Source organism: Berkeleyomyces rouxiae (genome assembly GCF_048999995.1).
Source record: "Berkeleyomyces rouxiae strain 22BRR77 chromosome Unknown BrBRR77_ptg000012l, whole genome shotgun sequence".
Classification (NCBI taxonomy): Eukaryota; Fungi; Ascomycota; class Sordariomycetes; order Microascales; family Ceratocystidaceae; genus Berkeleyomyces; species Berkeleyomyces rouxiae.
The window spans coordinates 2,056,459-2,075,954 of record NW_027396502.1 but is presented as its reverse complement, the minus strand read 5'-3'; the positions used below and the strand labels follow the sequence as shown (position 1 = coordinate 2,075,954).

At 52.0% G+C, this 19,496-nt stretch overlaps 6 protein-coding genes across 6 annotated transcripts; 1 reads left to right on the top strand and 5 right to left on the bottom strand.

Moving 5' to 3' along the window:
* Positions 1-11: 11 nt before the first annotated feature.
* Positions 12-3,061, bottom strand: BROUX77_007887 (uncharacterized protein; the record flags this gene model as incomplete). The annotated part of the gene is made up of 2 exons (XM_073753030.1): positions 12-2,779; positions 2,986-3,061. The coding sequence occupies 2 exons, from the start codon at positions 3,059-3,061 to the stop codon at positions 12-14; spliced, it is 2,844 nt and encodes a 947-aa protein (XP_073602180.1).
* Positions 3,062-5,340: 2,279 nt separating this feature from the next.
* Positions 5,341-6,103, bottom strand: BROUX77_007886 (uncharacterized protein; the record flags this gene model as incomplete). The annotated part of the gene is made up of 4 exons (XM_073753029.1): positions 5,341-5,497; positions 5,568-5,682; positions 5,893-5,927; positions 6,051-6,103. The coding sequence occupies 4 exons, from the start codon at positions 6,101-6,103 to the stop codon at positions 5,341-5,343; spliced, it is 360 nt and encodes a 119-aa protein (XP_073602179.1).
* A 1,755-nt stretch (positions 6,104-7,858) lies between these two features.
* On the top strand, positions 7,859-10,652 carry BROUX77_007885 (uncharacterized protein; the record flags this gene model as incomplete). The annotated part of the gene is made up of 4 exons (XM_073753027.1): positions 7,859-7,957; positions 8,117-8,497; positions 8,652-10,256; positions 10,320-10,652. 4 exons carry the CDS (start codon positions 7,859-7,861, stop codon positions 10,650-10,652), a joined length of 2,418 nt encoding a protein of 805 aa, XP_073602178.1.
* A 1,236-nt stretch (positions 10,653-11,888) lies between these two features.
* On the bottom strand, positions 11,889-13,634 carry BROUX77_007884 (uncharacterized protein; the record flags this gene model as incomplete). The annotated part of the gene is made up of 1 exon (XM_073753026.1): positions 11,889-13,634. One exon carries the CDS (start codon positions 13,632-13,634, stop codon positions 11,889-11,891), a length of 1,746 nt encoding a protein of 581 aa, XP_073602177.1.
* A 99-nt stretch (positions 13,635-13,733) lies between these two features.
* BROUX77_007883 (uncharacterized protein) lies at positions 13,734-14,063 on the bottom strand (the record flags this gene model as incomplete). Its single annotated transcript, XM_073753025.1, has 1 exon — positions 13,734-14,063. The coding sequence occupies one exon, from the start codon at positions 14,061-14,063 to the stop codon at positions 13,734-13,736; it is 330 nt and encodes a 109-aa protein (XP_073602176.1).
* A 1,143-nt stretch (positions 14,064-15,206) lies between these two features.
* On the bottom strand, positions 15,207-18,075 carry BROUX77_007882 (uncharacterized protein; the record flags this gene model as incomplete). Its single annotated transcript, XM_073753024.1, has 4 exons — positions 15,207-15,383; positions 15,439-16,716; positions 16,775-17,828; positions 17,978-18,075. The coding sequence occupies 4 exons, from the start codon at positions 18,073-18,075 to the stop codon at positions 15,207-15,209; spliced, it is 2,607 nt and encodes an 868-aa protein (XP_073602175.1).
* Positions 18,076-19,496: the final 1,421 nt, after the last annotated feature.

Here is a 19,496-nt window from a genome sequence, read left to right as displayed (position 1 = left end):
AGCAGACATGCTTACATCTTGAGTTCACACATGCGACACTTTGTGCAAAGCACGGCAACCGCACCGCCATCGCGCGGAACTGGGAATATCTGGCCATCGTCAAACGCGCCGTTGCAAGTGGCGCAACGGAAGCACGCATCGTGCCACTCGCTGCCGAGCGCCTGGACGTACTGGCCAATGACAGCCAGTTTGCACTTTTTGCACTTTGGCGCGCGCCGCTCAGTGCGGCGCGTCTGGCAGCGCACGCACCAGGCATAGCCGTCCTTTTCAATGTGCGTCATGCCGTGCTCGAATGGGTCGCCGCACTCGGCGCAAAAGAAGTGCCCGTAATGCCAATGGCTCCCGAGCGCAACCATGTGCTCACCGAGAATGGGAGTCTTGCAGTGCTTGCAGCGCGGCGCAAACTGCTCATGCCAGTCGAGGTAGCAGAAGAAGCGCAGCCGGTCGTCACCGTCGTCGATTGCTGTTTTGCCGGGCTCTTCGGGCACGGGTTGGCCTGAGTTTCGTAGACGAATACGCTCGAGGCGCTCGGCACGTGCCTCTTCCGGTTCGGGGCTGATTTCAAGAGCTTCCAGATTGGTGCCACAAGAGTAGCATGCAAAACAAGTGGGATGGAATCTTTCGCGAGAGCCTGCCAACGAGATGAAGCGACCCTCGATAGGAAGACCACACTCATGACACATCGTCATGCCACGGCGGATACTACCAGGCGCGGGGCTCCAGTGGTGGCGGGGATGGCGGGGCAGGGCACGGGTTCGGCCGGGGCCAGGACCAGCGGGTGTTGGAAGAGGACGTGCTGCCGGGGCCTTTGACTCTGAGACTTTGTCGTCATCTGGAGTTACAACTACAGGAACAGAGACTCCTCCGGGGGCTGTGGTGTCGTCAACAGACACGCTGATCGAGGGGACGTCGGGAATCGAGATTGTTGGGATTGAAGAACGGTTGTTCGAAGTTGGGTCGGATTGGTGGGCGTCATCGTCACAGCCGATAAAAATAGAGGGAACACTTGGCGCAACAGGGGCTTTTACGTTTGGCGGGATGCGAGACGACGAAGGTTCTTCCGAAACTGAGATAGAAGGCGGCGCCACTTGGGAATTGCGGTGGTGATCGGCGGTTGTTGGTCCGTGGGAGTACGAAGAGGGTCCTGAAGAAACTGTGTTGCTTCGGTAGCCGGCCGAGGTGCTACTGCCGCTTCTTCCGTCTGCATCTCTCGAAATTTCGACTGAGATTGCGGGGATAGAAGAAGGCGGCGAAGACCGGTCGTTGCCTAAGCGCTTATCAGTCGATTCATCCGGAGGCGTCCAGTTGGCGTCAAAGCTTACAATAGGGCGGCCAGGGTTATCGCTGACGGCAGTGGGAGTGGGGATCGTACGCCCTTTACCGAGGCGGATACGTGTGGCATTGCGGACGTCATCGGAGCGGATCTCGACGCCATTCTTGCGCGGAACATTCGCCGGAGGAGACACTTCTGTGGGCGATGATGATAGGCCTGCATCTGTGAAACTGCTAGACTGTGTGTACATGGGATTACGCGACTGCGAAGGGGGATTGCGGTGGATCTCGATGCGCGATAACGGCTCAGTACCCTTGCGCTGGTAGGGCTTGATGGGCGCAGGCAGAGGACGGCAGTTGAGACCTGAAACTGAAGGGCGTGGGCCAGAGCTGCGAGAGACGCACGAATTGCTGGGAACAGGGACATCCGCAGGCGGCGGAGAGCCGGAGACCAGAGGTGAAGGAGGCTTGACCGGCGACTGAATGCGGGACTCCGGCTCTTCCCAGATCTGCTCCCCTGAAAAGGGGCGGTTGATTTCGCCGCTGATGTTGCGCTTCATACTGCTTCGTCGGCGGGGCCCTGGCGCATACTTGCCAGAGTTGAGGCCAGCATAGGACTTTGAAGATGCAGAACGCTGAGCGGGGACTGAGTCGGAAGTCGAAACAGAAGGCTCATCCATGGAAGCACGTGCGTGAGGCGCAGACTCAAATGACGAGCGGCTGCGGCGCGAGATCTGGCAATCGCTTTCAACCGAGCTGTTGGATACAGAACGTGATCTGGTGGCGTCCCGAGCAAGGCCACTAGGCGTGATATCGTCCCCGTACATGCCAGTAGCGGCTGTGCGGGCGTGGGCGTAGCTCTGTTTGCGCATGTGAGGCCGATAGGCATACGGCGCGTCAGGATTCGGCACAACACCATTCTGATGTTGCCACACAAGCTCAGAAGCTTCGTGGAGGGCAGAGTTGTAGATCCGTTCATCGTCTTCAGTTTCACGCGGCAATGACGCGGCGATAGACCTAGATTCCATTGCAGACGGTGGCGCAAAGGCACTAGCACCAGACGCGGGCGGTGTTGATTTGCGAGACTCTCTCTCAGCGTCGCGCATATCCAGCGCCTTCATGGCTTGGCGAAGTGAATGGGCTTCTTCCTTTTCCATCCAGCGTGAGCCCCTCTCGATGTACGTAGTACTAGGCACGACTTGAGAGGGTTTCAGGGGGGAGGTTGGATTGGACGGGTAGTAATCTTTGGCTTGGCTAGAGGTGCTGTAGCGTGATCGCACGCTGCCGTTGGTTGTGGACGCATCGGTGGCAGCGGTTTTGCGAGACTGGGCAACAGAGGCTTGGTCGGCAATGGAGGTGGAGGAAGAGGCAGACGTAGAGGAGGACCCAGCAGTTGCAGTAGATCCCATGGACATTCGATTGTGAGATGGTCGCGTGTCGGTAGGCAGTTCACGGGCTCCGGCAGGGCGTGCTTGGCGGCTATTGCGCAGGTCGGCGAGGTATGCAGCTAGAAAGTCAGCGGTTAGAGACGGGGTTTGCGTATTCAAGGACTCAACGGGTAGCATCATGAAGTAACGACTATCTCGGCCGGCTGTGTTCTCGGCGCGAGATTGGCCACAGCCAGGCGACAAATCGGCAGCAGAGAGAGAGAAACGGAGAGACAAAGCAACGAAAACCAATAAGTAGCAAGACAAGAGGATGAGGCGGCCCTACCGAACTGGTCGTCTTTCATGTACGTTGGCGATGGCGGCGTCACCTTCCTCCGGTGCTGGCTGCCGCTCTTGAACATGGTGAAGGCGTGCGTGGTTTAGAGACTGTCGCGATAGTGGTGAAAACGAGGCGCGCGATCAATGTGATGGAGTTCAAATGGGCGAGTGTTGGGACGAGATCACGGCAGACACAGACGAAGATGGGGCAGCAGGCAAACATAAACAGAATGCAGAATGTGTGTGGTGCGCCTCTACGGCGGCGCTGAAGGATTGCGTCGACGTCCAAGCAAAGGAAATTAAAAGAAAAATGAGGAAAGTGAGGAGCAGAATCACGATGCAGCTTGGCCTGAGCGCGTCGCTTTTGTCCAGAAAATCACAGCAACAAAAACACCACGTTTGACAGAAAGCTCCAGAATGAGAACTGCAAATTGCCCGACAGCGGAAGACTCTTGAAACGCTGCGAGACAGAGGACGAAAGAAGCGCGAGACTACAATGCCAGTGTCGCGGCGGCTTCCGGCCCTTATAAATGCTCCAGCACGACCTGGCTACTTCTCCAGGCCAACCACCACCCAAGCGAGGGACACGGCGTCACAGGCCCTGCAGAGCGGGCCTCCACGGCTCAGGGTTGTTCAATTTCAGGGCTGCCGGCGCCATATTGCAGCGTGATTGCAGTGTCACCACAAGCCTGTTTCCGGGAGCCATAGGGGCGGTTGCAGGCCTGACCCCCTGGCCAAGTTTGTTTCCGATACCTTCTGCCTGTCCTCGCCAGGGAAAAGAGACAACTCCAGCAGTGCAGACGAGTGTGGAAGAGAGCACTAAGGGGGCGAGCAGCCCTGAAGCGACTTTCTACAGGCGGTGGTGCACCCCAGTTGACAGGCTGCACAGGTCTAGCCCAACAGAGAAGCACAGTGCAAGGGAGGCCAGGACACGCGACTCACATTTAGCGTTGGCATGGCAACAGAGCTTAATATTTTATCGGTGATTTATCCATTCTCCCTTCAACACTGTCTCTCTGTTTCTTGTGCTGCCGCCGACTTCACGACATCTCATCCCATCTCATCTCAGTCTCTCCTGGCTTTCTGCTGTTGGCCTGCCTCTCACGTCCTTTTTGCGCCTCTTCCACACGTGCACTTCTCACCTTTCACCACAACAGTGCCCTCATTTGCGCACAATATCTCCGGCTCTCCTCCAGATATGCTCCCCCCTCCTCTCCCCTCGCCTGCCCCCCTGCCGTCAATGCTGCACAGGCACATGCCATGAAACAAACAAACACAATAGCTTTGCTCTTTGCCTCTTCTCTCCACAGCCAAGCTCAAGATCTAAATCCCAAGTGTCATGCATGCACTCTACTCTGTCTATCTCTGGATCCGTACACTAGACCATACTTGTGTGCAGACGCAGTTGTCTACAAGTGTGCAGTCTTCCTTTTCCACATTTTTGTGCCCCAGGATTCTGTGTTTGCATGCACGCACTAATCGACAGTTTTCTGCTTCTGCTTCTGTCGATTGTTGTGGTTGCTCCCAACGCACGGCCGGTCCAAGCCAAGCTTCCACCTCTATCATGATGCACCAGCAATTATGATCCATGGAACTCGCCATGCACAACGCAGAATGTGTCAAGACAGGAGAGGTTGGGCCGGTATATGCATGTACTACATATATAATGCCATTATGACTCCTGCTATGCGAAACATGCAGCCCTCAATACACCACGTACATGCAAGTGCATGCATTCTTCCACTCTCGCCTGCTCCATTCAGCTCAATGACTTGCCCACTCGCTTTCATCTTGTCTTGTTGGCCTACTCCTCGCATACGTCTTTCCAGCCACCACTACAAGCCAGACATGAAAACACCCGATAGCGGTTGAGCCGGGAAGTAAACAGGAAGAGAGACAGGGCAGCCCTTGGCTGTCTGTAGCGAAATATTTTGGCCGGCATCACAAACAACAACAGTACCTCAAGTGCAAGTATTAACTAGTTAACCAACTAGTTATATGCTCCTGTTCGCACTCGTAGCCACACTAAGCTTCACATCTTCCGGCCTCACATTACACAAATCACAAACCACAAACCACATGGCTGAATCCCATAACCAACCTTTAATTGTGCAAAATGTTCGACGCTGTGTTGTGCTGCTCAGCTAAACAGCCCAATCTCAGTCTCGCCTGAAGATCAGCCCTTCGGCTCCTGTGTCCCTCCCATGCTCCTCCTTTCTTCTGTAACCCAGCTAGCCGACCGGGCAGCGTTCCCGCTGTCTCCCTGTAAACTGCTTCTTCTTGCCTGATTCTTCTGTTTTCTTTCTTTTTCCTTTGCTGGCCCGTACACCCTGCTCACTTCCATTACCCACCTGCAACACTGCTAGCTGCTAGTATTGCTCAGGTTGGGCGCAGCCACGGCCTTGGAACCAGCATCTAATGTCTTGGCTGCTTCTTTCGGGGCAGACGTAGCAGTAGATCCGTTGTTGGTGGCGTCTGTGAAGCCAAGATTCTTAAAATCGTCGCGTGCCATGAGATTTCTAAGGAACTCAGGGTCAGAACATGGACGATCACCTTTCTCCTTCTCCCAGTAATGCATTTTGCACCTACCTGTCCATCCGACACGCCAAATAGCCCTTTGCCAGCTGCCGACATCTTTCATCGTTCATGCCCCGGACGTTTTGCAGGCAGCCGAGATACTCCTTCATTATTGACTTGCACTCACCTAGAAGGATAGCGTTCGTGTTAGACAAGATTTTATGAATTATAGATGTACAAACCAATTGGCTCCGTTGACGCTGTCGTGTTTCCTCAAACAGGTGCGTCATTCAAGCCTTGGATTGCTTTTGAGCACCCTGCCTCTGTAGGCAACCCTCAATCAGGGCTGCGGCTTGCTCTATAATTTGTCTTCTCTACCAGTGACGGCGAAACCTACCATCGTGATCCAGCGGAAAGCTTCCTCTCTCCGGGCTTGAGGATCATTTTGAGTGATGTCAGTATTGTGGTATACATGCTTCATTTTCATTCTCAATGGTATTTTAAAGTCCCAGGCAAAGCTTATTTCTATCTTGTAAAATGATGTGAAAGACTTACGGCGTGGGCTTGGTGGTGAGCTTTCCACCACCGGGGCTACCGAAGCTGCTCATGATGAATTGTAAGCGTCGGTGAAAATTTCGACCTCGTATTTATGTGCTCTTTGAAGTCTGCATGAAAACTTGGCGAGTGTATCTTAAGTGCAGCTGTCCTCGTGTGAATTGATACAAACACTCTGGCTGGAAGATGTAGCCATTTGACCTCAACAAAGATCATGCGTTGAAGTTTCAATCGCTTAGTAGCTAAACTTGTGTCTTGTACGACAGATGACAAGAACCAATCAAGTACGATGTGGCGCACACACTACGAGCGCCACAATACCACTCTTCAAATAAAAGGACGTCCGTACAACCTCACGCTTTTCCAGCCAATACTCTTACACCAACAATTTGCTTATTCTTGGATCAGACATCACCATTCCAAGCATTTCTGTTTGGACTTGCTTCCCTATTCTACTCCAGGACCTCGCCTTACTAAGACCAAAGAATACTACGTATGTAGCTCACCGAGGCTGGAGCTGGCCTGATTGTATTGGATTGTATTGTTTTTAGAGTCCTGGGGGCCCGCAGTGCTTGAGAAGCCCGGCATAGAAGTCCATGGATTTCTAGCGAGATCTAGAGTCACGTGCAGGCCGAAATGAAGTGGTCGGGAAGGAGTTTTCTTGGGCCCTGGATCCTGACCGTAGGATAATTTCAGAAGCATAGTAATCCATGTTGGTGTTGGGTTCAAACAGTGGACAGACTATGTTCAAGCAACCCACCATCACGTCTGTGTTGAACAGAGTGGAGGGCCTCACACTCCCATGGCTGGCTTTTTCTTCAAAATGAAGGAAACTTTTTTTTTTAAAAAAAAGAATCTGTCATCATCCGCACACAAAGAATCCCGAGAAGTAAGGCTCAGTGTTGAGCAAGGTTGAGGCAGAAACATGGCGGGGCCTAAGACAAGACAAAGAAAGACCCACCCCGATTTCCCCTCATTAACCCTAATGGTACACTTGCATCACTCCGTCAAATTCATCATATCGCCATCGTATTTCAACCCAAACACACGTTCATTTGGGCCCAGATGCAGCAACAATGCATAATGGCAAAAAAAAAAGAGGAGTTATGAAGGGACCCGGTGTTTTTTTCTGATACCGAGTTTTGCTGTTTGCACGCCCAAAGACGGGTGAGAGGAATAGGCTAGATACTAAGCCCACTAAACCCACATATCCCGCCACTAACCCTGAAGAACCTACACCGACACCGAGGAACAATCGCGACGGGCTACTTGGGCCGTGGCTTGGGTTGAATTTGTGCAATTGCCTTAGCTGCGATTTTTGACACTTTTTATTCCCCCCTACTTAGCTTCAAGGTCTCTGCGGATTCTTGTCCTTTTAAATATCCAACGGCTTCAAACCATCGACAAGTTCTACCCATTTTCATCGGTGTTTGATCTTTGCGTGAGCTGCAAAATTCTTGTCTGGTGCTCTTTTTTCTTGCCGGCTGGGAGATATACATATATTCCTTGTTTCCGCCCGATTAAATTTCTTTTTTTTTCTAATCGACACCGAGAAAAAAAAGAAGAAAAAAGCCCGCTTGTCTTTGGCTGCAAAAGCTACAGCCAATCCAACCCGCCTATACAAAGACAGACACTTCGCCCACTCTCCCGCATTAATCCGCCATAGCAGCAGCCAGCCCGCCAAAAGACACGACAAGGCCTTGCCCATTGTCATTGAGAAGATCTTTGAGCATCGAGCTTGACCGGGAAGCTAGTTAGCCATATTGCTTGTCTGTTCTGTTTCCTGTCTTCTTTTCTAGATCTTCACCATGGCTGCTCTAGGAGACGATCTTCTGGGTACTGTGAACAAGCTGCAGGACCTGGTGTTCAACACCATTGGCAGCGATTCACTGGATCTGCCCCAGATTGTATGTGCCCAAGTTCTGCCCCCGCCATCACCATCCATCACAGCTGTCTCTGCTGTTTTTTCCCTTCCACTCACGACAAAATCTTCCTTCAAATGCCCCGGCCTGTGTGACCTGCCGACCAACTCTGCTAACCACTGGCTCTTGCCCCTCCTGCTATAGGTCGTTGTTGGTTCGCAATCTGCTGGTAAATCCTCTGTCCTGGAGAACATCGTCGGCCGTGACTTCCTGCCCCGTGGATCCGGCATTGTCACCCGCCGTCCTCTTATCCTCCAGCTTATCAATGTCCCCGAGGAGGAGGGCGAAGATCACCCCGATCCCTACCGGTCGCCCTCGGCTGCCCGCCGCTCCGAGTGGGCTGAGTTCCATCACATCCCGAACCGCCGCTTCAACGACTTTGGCGACGTTAAGCGCGAAATCGAGAACGAGACATCAAGAGTCGCAGGCAACAACAAGGGTATCAACCGCCAGCCCATCAACCTCAAGATCTACTCTCCACACGTCTTGAACCTTACTCTGGTTGATCTTCCCGGTCTCACCAAGGTATGAATGCCGCTCCAAGCCTGATATCTTCCATATTGGCCGCCTTTTCTATTGCCCCTCAGTCACTATTATCCTTATGTTGTCTGTCTTGTTATTCCACATACGCAACATTAGACGAGATACACAAACTGACTGTTATTCTTCTTGCCTTTAGGTCCCTATTGGAGACCAGCCGACAGATATCGAAAAGCAGACTCGTAACTTGATCTCCGAGTACATCGCAAAGCCCAACAGTATCGTTCTGGCTGTTTCACCCGCTAATGTTGACATTGTGAACTCTGAGGCCTTGAAACTGGCCCGCCATGTTGACCCTCTTGGCCGCCGCACGATTGGTGTGCTGACCAAGGTTGACCTTATGGACCATGGTACTAACGCTCTTGATATTCTTTCTGGTCGTGTCTACCCTTTGAAGCTTGGCTTCATTGGCGTTGTCAACCGCTCGCAGCAAGATATCCAGGGCAACAAGCCCATGGAAGATGCCCTGCAAGCTGAGATGGACTTCTTCAAGCATCATCCCGCCTACCGCAACATTTCCTCTCGCTGCGGTACCCAGTTCCTGGCCAAGACACTCAACACTACCCTCATGGCTCACATCCGCGATCGACTTCCCGATATTAAAGCTCGCCTCAACACTCTCATGGGACAAACCCAGCAGGAGCTGGCTAGCTACGGTGACATGCACTTTAGTGGCAAAGAACACCGTGGATCTCTTATTCTACAGCAGATGACTCGGTTCGCCACCTCTTTCATCTCTTCTATTGATGGTACTTCAACCGAGATTTCTACCAAAGAGCTGTGTGGTGGTGCGCGCATCTACTACATCTTCAACTCCGTGTTTGGGAGTTCGCTAGAGTCCATTGATCCTACCTCGAATCTGTCCGCTATGGATATCCGCACAGCCATTCGCAACTCGACTGGCCCCCGCCCTAGTCTTTTCGTCCCCGAAATGGCCTTTGACCTATTGGTCAAGCCCCAGATTAAGATGCTTGAGTCTCCTAGCCACCGCTGTGTTGAACTTGTCTATGAAGAGCTGATCAAGATTTGCCACACTTGCGGTTCTACAGAGCTCTCTCGCTACCCTCGCCTTCAGGCCAAGCTTATTGAGGTTGTTTCTGACCTTCTGCGTGAGCGCCTAGGCCCTTCTTCCCAGTATGTCGAGTCGTTGATTTCTATCCAGCGGGCATACATCAACACCAACCACCCTAACTTCTTGGGCGCCTCAGCTGCTATGAGCAATGTCGTTAGCAGCAAGCAGGAGCGCGAGCGCAAGCGCTTGATACAAGAAGAGCGTGAGCGTCGTGAGCGCATTCGCATGAAGGAGCTGGCCAATGGCGGCGATTCTACTCCTGGTGGCAATGGTAGTACTGCTGGTGGTGAGGAAGATGATGTTACTTCTTCTCTGCCTGAAAAGGGTCGTGGCATGAAGCAGGGTCTGCATGGGCTGCCCCCGGTCGCCAACGGTAACCGCTCGATGTCGCCGTCGATACACTCTCACAACCCCGGAAACAAGAGCGACTCGTTCCTCAACTATTTCTTTGGCAAAGACGGTCCCGGCGCCGCGATGCCCCATAACCCCCGTGAACACAACATGGCAATGAGAGGCTTGAACAGTCCTACCAGTGTTCCCCGCCATGTCAGCCACCCCTCAGAGCAGACTATTGTGAGCCAGAGTATCCGCAGACCCGACGATCGCCTGAGTATGCTCCACTCTCAACCCCGCGATGACGACTTTATGCGTACTGCGCCTGACTCTCCTTTTGTAAGTTGATTATTGGCAATTAAGAACTAGGAGGGTATGAATAATTTTGCTAACATCAAACAGAACACATCCGCCAACGCCGTCACATCTCAGTCTGAAGCTACCCTCACTGACCGAGAGGCCATGGAGACTGATTTGATTCGGGCTCTGATTTCTTCATACTTCAACATTGTGCGCGAGTCAATTGCTGACCAAGTGCCCAAGGCTATCATGCACCTGCTCGTCAACCACTGCAAGGATGTTGTCCAAAACCGCCTCGTCAGCGAACTTTACAAGGAGTCCTTGTTTGAGGAGCTGCTGTATGAGGACGACGGTGTTAAAAAGGAGCGTGAGAAGTGCGAGAAGCTGCTGTCAACGTACCGCGAAGCTGCCAAGATCATTGGTGAGGTGCTATAAACGGCATGATATAGGACTTTGTTTTGACAATGTTCTTTCGCTTCAGCGTTGTGCTGGTTCCATTCTCGTCTTCCTTGATTTTGTCTTGGTTATTGCAACTGTCTTCTTTCTTTTTTCTTCCGTTTTGATGCTGCGTCATATATTTATGCCGCGACATCGCCACTGTTGTTTTTTGTGTCAGTTTCGTTTTCCTTCTGTTATGTTAGACGCCTTGCCCACGATCCGTCACGACGTCATTTCTTTATTACGCATATATGTCACACAAATCTCCCCTCTTAACGACGTCGTTGATGCTTCATTTCTTTCTCTTTCAGGTTTGAACTGAAAAAAAGAAATAGATCCCCCCTTGCTTTTAGGCTAGCAACAGCATTTCCACGGCCGTGGAATCATGGCCGTGGAATCAAAAAGTCTAGGATTCTTATGGACAGGAACATTTCCATTGCACTATACCGTTGAATGCTCATGGGTCAATTGGCAACGACAATGAGGATCAAGGGGATTGAAAGTATACCCTCTACAGGACTGCCTTTCTTCCTTTTTCTATTTGCTGCTCCCCTTTTGTCGTTGTTGTATAGAACCAACACATGCGTTGTTTTCTGTGTCAATGTCTATCTGCTTTCCCCTTTACAGTGCTTTGCTTCAAATTCACACTCTGTACATGATTATTCCTGCTGTTCTGCTTCTGCTGTTTTTGTGCCATAATCTTTACCTTCACCAGGACAAAACGCTGTGTACATTAGCCCTTCTTCTCTCCCCTTAGCTTTTGTCCTGCCTCCCCCTATCCCCCCCCCCTCTGTTTCTTGGATCGTCTTGCTTGATCTTTTTTCTGCTAGTTGCTTTGCGTGCGTATGCTTCTCATTCTCTTTACTGGGAGCGGCAGTCTTTTGAAGAACTCGTTGCTTGATTCGGATCTTGGTCTGGCCTATTTAAGACTGGCTGTTTGGCTTGTGCGCAAAGCTGGACCTGCCTGACGGGTAAACACTATGAATGGGCGATTTTCGTTCGCTTGGAAAAGACAGTGAAGAGAACTTGCTTGGTGTACAGCCTTCATGGTTTCTCCAGTCGCGCCTGTGGACTGATTAGAGGGAATGAAGCACTGCGCCATAAAATGAACAATTAAAGAAAAGTAGTTACATAGTTATATGAACTTGATTATCACCGCTTCTTCCCATGCGAAACCTTTCAACAATATTCAACTAGTCAGCTACTGATAGTATTGCTACCCCATTCCGCTGTCTAACGCCAGACATGACCCTTCTTGTAATTCTTCCTGTTGTTCTTCTTCTTATTCTTATGTACCCGTGCCGCCGCATGCACGGGATAATGTCCCAGGGACTGCCGTCCAGGTGTATCGAGATATCCATAGCCAGGCCAGTTCTCATCACGTCTTGGGGCACGCCACAGAATAGCAGAAGAATGAGTAGGCACGGGGGCAGAGTTGTTAGAGCTCGAAGAGCAGTTAGCAACCGGAGGGAGAGTAACAGCAGGGGCATTGAATATAGGTACAACCACGGGCGCTGTGGACCGCGAAACAGTGGGTGGCATGGCGGGGCCCGGCGCGGTGCTCGGTGGTACATTGGTAGACGGCACAGGAGCTGGTTGAAGAGTGACAGATTCTGCACTTCCGCCTAGTCGTCGTCTCGGGCCAAGCGGGATGGAATTGGCATCGGAGTATGGCTGGACTGTAGGAGCCGCCCGGAACGGCGCTGTGCGGCGCATGTTAGTCTGTCTTCCATGGGGGCGGTGCTTGTGGGCAGCAGGTGATGCGCCGTGGCCGTGGCCGTGGCCGTTGTCACTGTTATTAGTATTATTGTTGTTGTTGCTATTGCTGTTGCCAGTGTCACTCCACGTACACTGCAATTCGGAACTATTGGGAACACATAATGCAGCATAGAGCCTGTGATGTAGCTCATCGGTAGGCAGAGGGCATGGGGGCAGGGATGGAAATGGGGTGAGGGTAGGAAGAGAAGGGAATGAAGGCGAGGGGAAAGGTGAGCACTGGGAGCTAATAGGGGGGCGTGAGGGGAGCAAATGATTGCGTGGGTGTGGGACAGTGTCGAAGCCAGGCGGCGGATTATTCGGGCTATCGGGCTGTGGTCGGCGGTACTGAAGCTTGGGGTTGAACTTTGGCGGCGACGAGAGATCATCGCGCCGGCCGGGTCTCAGCGGGTATACCCTGCGGTTCGAGTCATTAATCTCATCGGAAATAACGCGCTCCCAGTACGATCTCGAGTGCCTGAGCAGAGTTTCATTGCTATGGTAGCCGACGCCCTCCTTGCACTTTTCAATGATGTTGGCGATGAGATCCAGCAGCCGGATGCCCTTTGTCAGCCATCGCTCGTCGCGCACCAGCAGCCGCGTGCACCACAGGATACTGCGACTCGGCGGACGCAGAGCCTCCAGCGCCCACGGCCGGCTCCGATGGGTTGCAGCACAGTGGGCGACAATCGCGCCGATCGTGTAGCTGGAAAAGGCAAAGCCGCAGATGCGACACTGCGGATCGCCCCAGTGCACCGAGTCACGGAGCACGTGCATGTGGCTCAAGTCAAGCACATTGAGCACCTTTTGCGCGCCGGGGAACGCGCCAGCAACGGCGCAGAACTCAATGCAGGCGACGTTGATGGCGAGGAATTGGCGGTCGCTGACGAGCGGCTTGTCGAGCTGGGAATTGCTGAATATCACCCAGGCGTGGTGCAGCAGGCCGTGCAGCAGGTCTTTGGTCTTGGACGCCCACACGTGCGGCTTGCTGAGCGGGCGGCCGACGCTGTCAAAGTCCTGCGGAGGGTGGCACAGCATGCTTGGGTTCACGGGGGCCCAGTTGGTAGCAGGAATTATGGAAAGTTTGTCGAGAAAGGTCTTGAGCATGCCGGTAGGCGGCAGGTTGTGCGAGATTTTGATGTTTCCTGGGAACAAGCGCTGGATATTATGGCCAATTTCACTCTCGCTGGAGGCGCAGTGCACATCGATGACGTGCTGAAGCATGATCTCGACTCCAAAGAGCGGTAGTTTACATGAAGCGCACAAGAAAGGAGTGAAGGACGATATACCAATACTGGCCAAGACCTCGGTGTTGTTGATTGTCTAGATAACATCGCCGAAGGTCAAAGGCTCAGGCTTGGTGCCATCTCCTGGAAGGAAGTTGGGCGTCATGCCGCTCCGGGGAATCAGGTGCTCGTCCTCAGACTCATACTCCATGTTTGATAGGCGGAAGACCTCATCAAAGACAATGTCAATCAGCCGGATATGCTCGGCAATACAAGCGCCAGGCTTTGGATAGGCCTCGTAGAACTGAGCAGTATTGCAGGCTTCAGACACTGCCTTCTTGAGAAACTGTTCCCTTTCCTGTGGCCATGAGCGGTATGGAAGGGTAATGTGCTTTTTACGCGGCCCGATCACGCTCTCGAATGACATTACAATAGACGATACGATGAGGCTTCCGGTAGTCTAGTGAATGTTTGGTGTTAGTATGAGAAGATGGCAGCGGTCAAGTGACGAGAAGACAGCGAGAAAGATGCCATTTTGAAATTTCACCGTTGCGGGGATGAATACTGACAATATAAGTCAACGCAGAGTAAATCTGGAAGTCCTTGAAGGAATTCTAGTTGTATGTGGTCCTAACTGTTCAATCTGAAAAAGAACTTGGTCTTTAAACAAGGAGGGAAAATCTCCAAGGCCTTAGAGGGAGGGAGAGACCAAATTTATACCCCAAAACGATGAAGCCTTGACTCAACATCACGAACATGTCCCTCAACATACTACCAGCCAAATGCTTACGCAGGCTACCAGAAAGGAAATACAACGACAGCCATTAGGGTGGTGACCTAAGGGCCACAAGACTCATTCTCGCACAAATCCAGTTGCTTCTCGCCCAGAAAAGTAAACTGAACAGACGCCAAAAAAAAAGTAAACATTGGTCGAGCCGGGCAACGAGCTTCCTATATGCTGTTCTTACAAAGCCCCCCCCAAGTTCTTTCTTTCTGCGCCGCTTCTAGACATCGGCAGAAGCACTTGAAACGAGCCATATCGAGACTCGGTAGGCACGATGATCGTCTGCTAGCACGCCTTCTTAGGCGCTGCTCCTGTTTCGCTGTCTCCGGTGACAGGCAGGAAGGCTGTGCATGCAGCTGTACCCTGCCTGAAAATCATTCTTTGGGTCTATTTTTGTTGCCGCCGAAACGCGCCCTAGTCTGGACGTTATCACTCCCGTCCAGATTCGTTTCTTCTTTGTTTGATATTTCCCTCTTACACCTGACTGGTGGGGGCCTAAAAGCGGGCCCATGAGTCCAAAGTGGATCTAGATTGTGGGCGTACAAGTGGGGCTTGCGAACCCTGTCGGCAATGCAGCTAACTGCCGTGTGCGACTTGGCTGTCGAATCACGAATGGGGTGATGGTTACATACATTGTTACATGCAGTGAGTTGTTTGCACAGACATGCAAGGAATCAATGCAGTAAGATGATGAAAATGAGTGAATTTAAATGCTTTGCTACAGATTACAGAAGATTTTACAACGGCACCAGTTCCGCACTAGCTTGCGTTATTTTGGGCTCATCACTATCGGGGTTGTCGATTCTGTTGGTGCGGGTGCGGATGTGGCATCGAGGTGTTGTTCCCAGGATGGGGATCCATGCCCATTAGCTCATCGCGTGCGGGCCCCGAAGGCGTGTACATGGGGAAGTTGGGTTCAATGTTCATGGCGGCGTTGGATTGTGTGAAGTTATCAAAGGCATCCTAGTAACAGAATGTTAGCGGTAGAACCAAATATAGAAAATAGCAGTAAGCTTACCCAGTCCATGTTAGTCATAGCTCCTTGCGAAGTCATGTTATTCAGCATGTAGTTGAAGGGAGATGCCACATTCATATTGTACTGGTCGAGATTCACCTGGCCATTCAAAAACTCGGTCTGCATGCTGACAGCGTTGAGTTGAGGCATACCAAAGAGAGGAGCAGACGAGTTAACCTGTGAACAGCTTGGTGAGCCTCGAGGTTGACTAGGCCCCATGGTCGTGCAGTTGACTGAGGCTCCTGGATGTGGAGGCTTGACAGACTGTTCCGGATTAGACGTAGGAGCAGATGTTGGGATTCTTGAATCTGGCGGCATAGAACCAAAGCGGCTGTGGTCTGTGTGGTCTGTCCCGGGAGTGTGTACATGTTCGTCCTCTCTCCCACTACCATTATTGCGATTATTGCTGTCACTGCCTGGCGAAGTGGCTTTGACCTGTATGCTTCTCAGCATCACAGTGAGAACATGCGAGGATCTGAAGGCATCAACAGAGTTGTCTGCACATTCAGCCCAGATTTTTCGTGTAAACTCTAGAACTCGAATCATGTTTCGACGTTGTCGCATGGTCCAGAAGCCATTGGTACAATGAGAGTTTAAATCACGGGTAGACTCTCTAGTTTCCTTGTCGTGGTGGAGATCAACACATACCAACATGGCAGGAAGCATAAAATCTTTGGTAGCCGAAGACTGGACGTACCACCTCAAACTCGCCAGCGCTGGTGAAGACTGCGCTGCAGTGTAGAGGGTTGCCAAATGTCCCAAGCTTGCCAGAGCTGCCTCAACAGCCACATTTCGGGAGTGGTTGAAGCGAGCGTTCTGTCTGGCCTTTGCTGCGTACTCACGGTGGAGGAGGCAGCGAATCTTGTGGTACGTAATTTCGAGGTTGTAGCGGCGCATGAACGAGACAGTGGAGTCAGTGGGGTCTGGAGGACAAACTCTCAGTCGGTCGGGGAGGTCCCGGTAAATCTGATCCAAGCGCTCGTCGAAATACAGGATTTGCTCATAGGTGATTTTCTTGCTGATGCGAGTTGTGGCTTTGACAATGCAAGAAAGTTCATTGTATAGTCGTGACTTGAAGATCAAGAAATCTACACCTGTATTTTCCGACCAGGGACGGGAAGCTGGCAATACTTTAGTGTCAGGACCAAAGTCTTCATCTCGGATGTTTGTCGGTAGCTGCGTGTCGTACTCCTCATGATCGATCATGCTGGGAAGAGACACCTGGAGCGAAATCAAGACGTCGGTCATTTGGACAAAAGCCCACACGCGGCGACGCATTTCCTAAAAGGTGTTAGTAAGTTATGTGACACGTAGATGTACGCCATGAGTGGCTACGTACAGCTTTAAAGGGACTCAATGACGGGAACCATTTGGCATCTCGGTGGTAGCCCATGCGGAAAGCAAGCCGTACGATCGTGCCCATAATAAGGTACAGATCTAGGTCAGCTTCCCAACGCGTCAAGAATTCACCAAGCATGTAGAGGAACATAGTCTCGATGGTATATTCTCCCGGGGATGTGTAATCGGCAGCATAGAGACATTGAACTGTCCTGTTGCGAAACTGGGCTGCCAAGTCGATGCAGTGGCCCTTGTATTCTGGAGGCTCGCTTTTGGCTTGGGTGTAGAATACCAGGGACAGAGACATGATGGAGTAGATCAGTCCTAGGAAGGTCATCGATGATTCTTGTGGAGCATCCCAAAATGTTTGCAGCTGCTTCAAAAAGGTTGGCATATGAAGCATGGACTGTGTGCCATCGATGGATTTCAGATAGTGTTCAACCAAGGTCATAACCTGTTGTCTTGGGGGGAGAGCAGCTCGAAGTTCCTCTTGGGTTGCAGCCTCGGCTCCACGGAGGAAGACGGGGCCATCTCTAAAGAAGGCAGGCTTGGAGGCCATTACTGCTGAGTAGCCCCGATCGAACTCTCTTTTGTGTGCAACACAGTATGCCTTAATTTCAGAAATGTCTGACAGAATGGCGTACCAGTGCTGATCTCCAACGTACATGGAACGACCTTCTCTGTTGTCAACCTTGAGCAGGCCGGGGGCGCCTTCTTTGTTTCCGCTGTTTAGATGACGCAGTTCGCCATCGTCACTTGCATCCATGACGGAATAATGCATAGGTGACGTGGTACCAGACTTGCCATCATGGGAGGAGGGTCTTTGTGTGTCTCTAGCTGAGGGACTTGGTGACGTCTCGACACGTGCGCCGCTGTGCATGAGCGAAAGTACGAGACCCTCGAGTCGGTCGATTCGATCTTGCACATCGTCAGGAGGTTGATTGGCGGGTTGGTTCTTTTTGTTTCGAACGGCTGGAGTGGCATAGGAGCAGGACGCGGGGTCGGTGCCCTCTCTCTTTGAGCAGTTTGTGCATGGCCGGCCACGATCACATTTTCTACGCGAGACTTGTTAGCAGGTGGGGATCTGGTTGTCGAGCACAAACCTTTTGGATGGGATCCGGCGAGTGAGGGCTTTGCAGTGAATGCCAACAAGCTTGGGGCAAATGTGACGGTTCGGATAGAAGGGGTATATGGACGGGCTCACAATCTGTAGACACGGATGGCTGTTAGACAAGGAATCTGATGGGCCGCCGAGACGTAGTGCGAGGCCGCAGTTGGCAGGCGGGCTAAAGATGACGACATGAACTTCGAGGCAGATGTCGAGGTGTGAGACTGAGACTTACTTTCTTGTTCTGCAGGGATAGCAGCTGAGCGGGATTCTATTGCGTTTTCTAATGATGCGGAATTGCTCTTCAGGCGAGTGGCCTACCGAGCTTGGGCGATGGGCGAGAGACATGGCGCAGGCGTGTAGAGGGAGACGCAGTTGAGGACGAGACGAGGGAAGTAGACGCAGACGATGATGGCAATGGCGGGCGCGGTATTAATGGCGGTGGTGGTGGCGGGTGGGCTGGGGCCGGCAGTGCGGGTGACGATTGCGTTCAGGAGGGATGGGATAGAACGGGATCTGGCGGGATGGGCGTATCTATGGATGGATGGATGTAGTGTTGTATAACTATGTGAATGACTAAATGAATGTATTCAAAATATGAAGGAACAGACGACTAGCGGATATAAAACTTTGACGCAGGAGGCGCTCGTGGGGTAGGCGGACGAGCTGTTAAACGCGACTGGCAGCGATGAAGATGGGAGATGGAGATTTGTACAGGGAGAAGAGCGCGAACCTGGCGGTGGAGGCGCGAGATGCGAGCACAGGTAATAAGCGCAATGGGAGAGGCCGATGGGGTGGAAAAAAAAGTCAAGGTCACAGTCAGTCACAGTCATGGATGTAGGCGATTGTGGTAGTTGACGTAGACCATGTTCTCGGAAGTCCAGGAGAGCAGAAATGCAGAAATGCAAAGTCCAAAGGCCTGTCGCCGGGTAGTCCAGTCCAGTTGACCCTTTTGTGGCCACACAGGTTCATACAGTATCATAGTTATCTATGTATGTAACTATGTAGTTAAGTGCTTGTGCTTGTGCCTGTACCGGTACTTGAGTACACAGGTACAGGCACAGGCACAGCTGGGAGTTGGCTCGATCTCTAGGCATCTACATACAGGGTCCCAACCCCTGTCGAAGGATCCTGAGATCCTGGTACAGGCCCCATTTATCAAGGTCAAACTCAACGTTAGGAGCAGACGCTTGCTAGGCGCAAACAAAAGAGGAGAGTGGTGTGCATGAACAGGCGCACGAGGCGACAACTTGCGATGATTCTTCGTGCATGTAGAGTTATACACCCGGTCATCCTGGACTTCTGGGTATTACTGCAGCTTGCAACGGCAATGGCAACGGTCATTGTCGCTCCTTTGTTTGTCTTGGGGGCAGTGACCGGCAAGGCTGACCCAACAGCCCACTGGCTCTAAGGCCTGACCGCAGCATGGGCACTTTGAAAGATTTAGCCCCCAACTGCCTTCTGTGCACCGTAAAGATGCGGTCACTTGGACCGCTAAATCTTCTAGTTACAGGTTTTCATGGTTAGGGGTGGTGCTACCACAAGTACAGGTACATACATACACGCATCACACACACAAGCATGAGTTAAGCATTGGTCTCTTCCAGCCAATCCC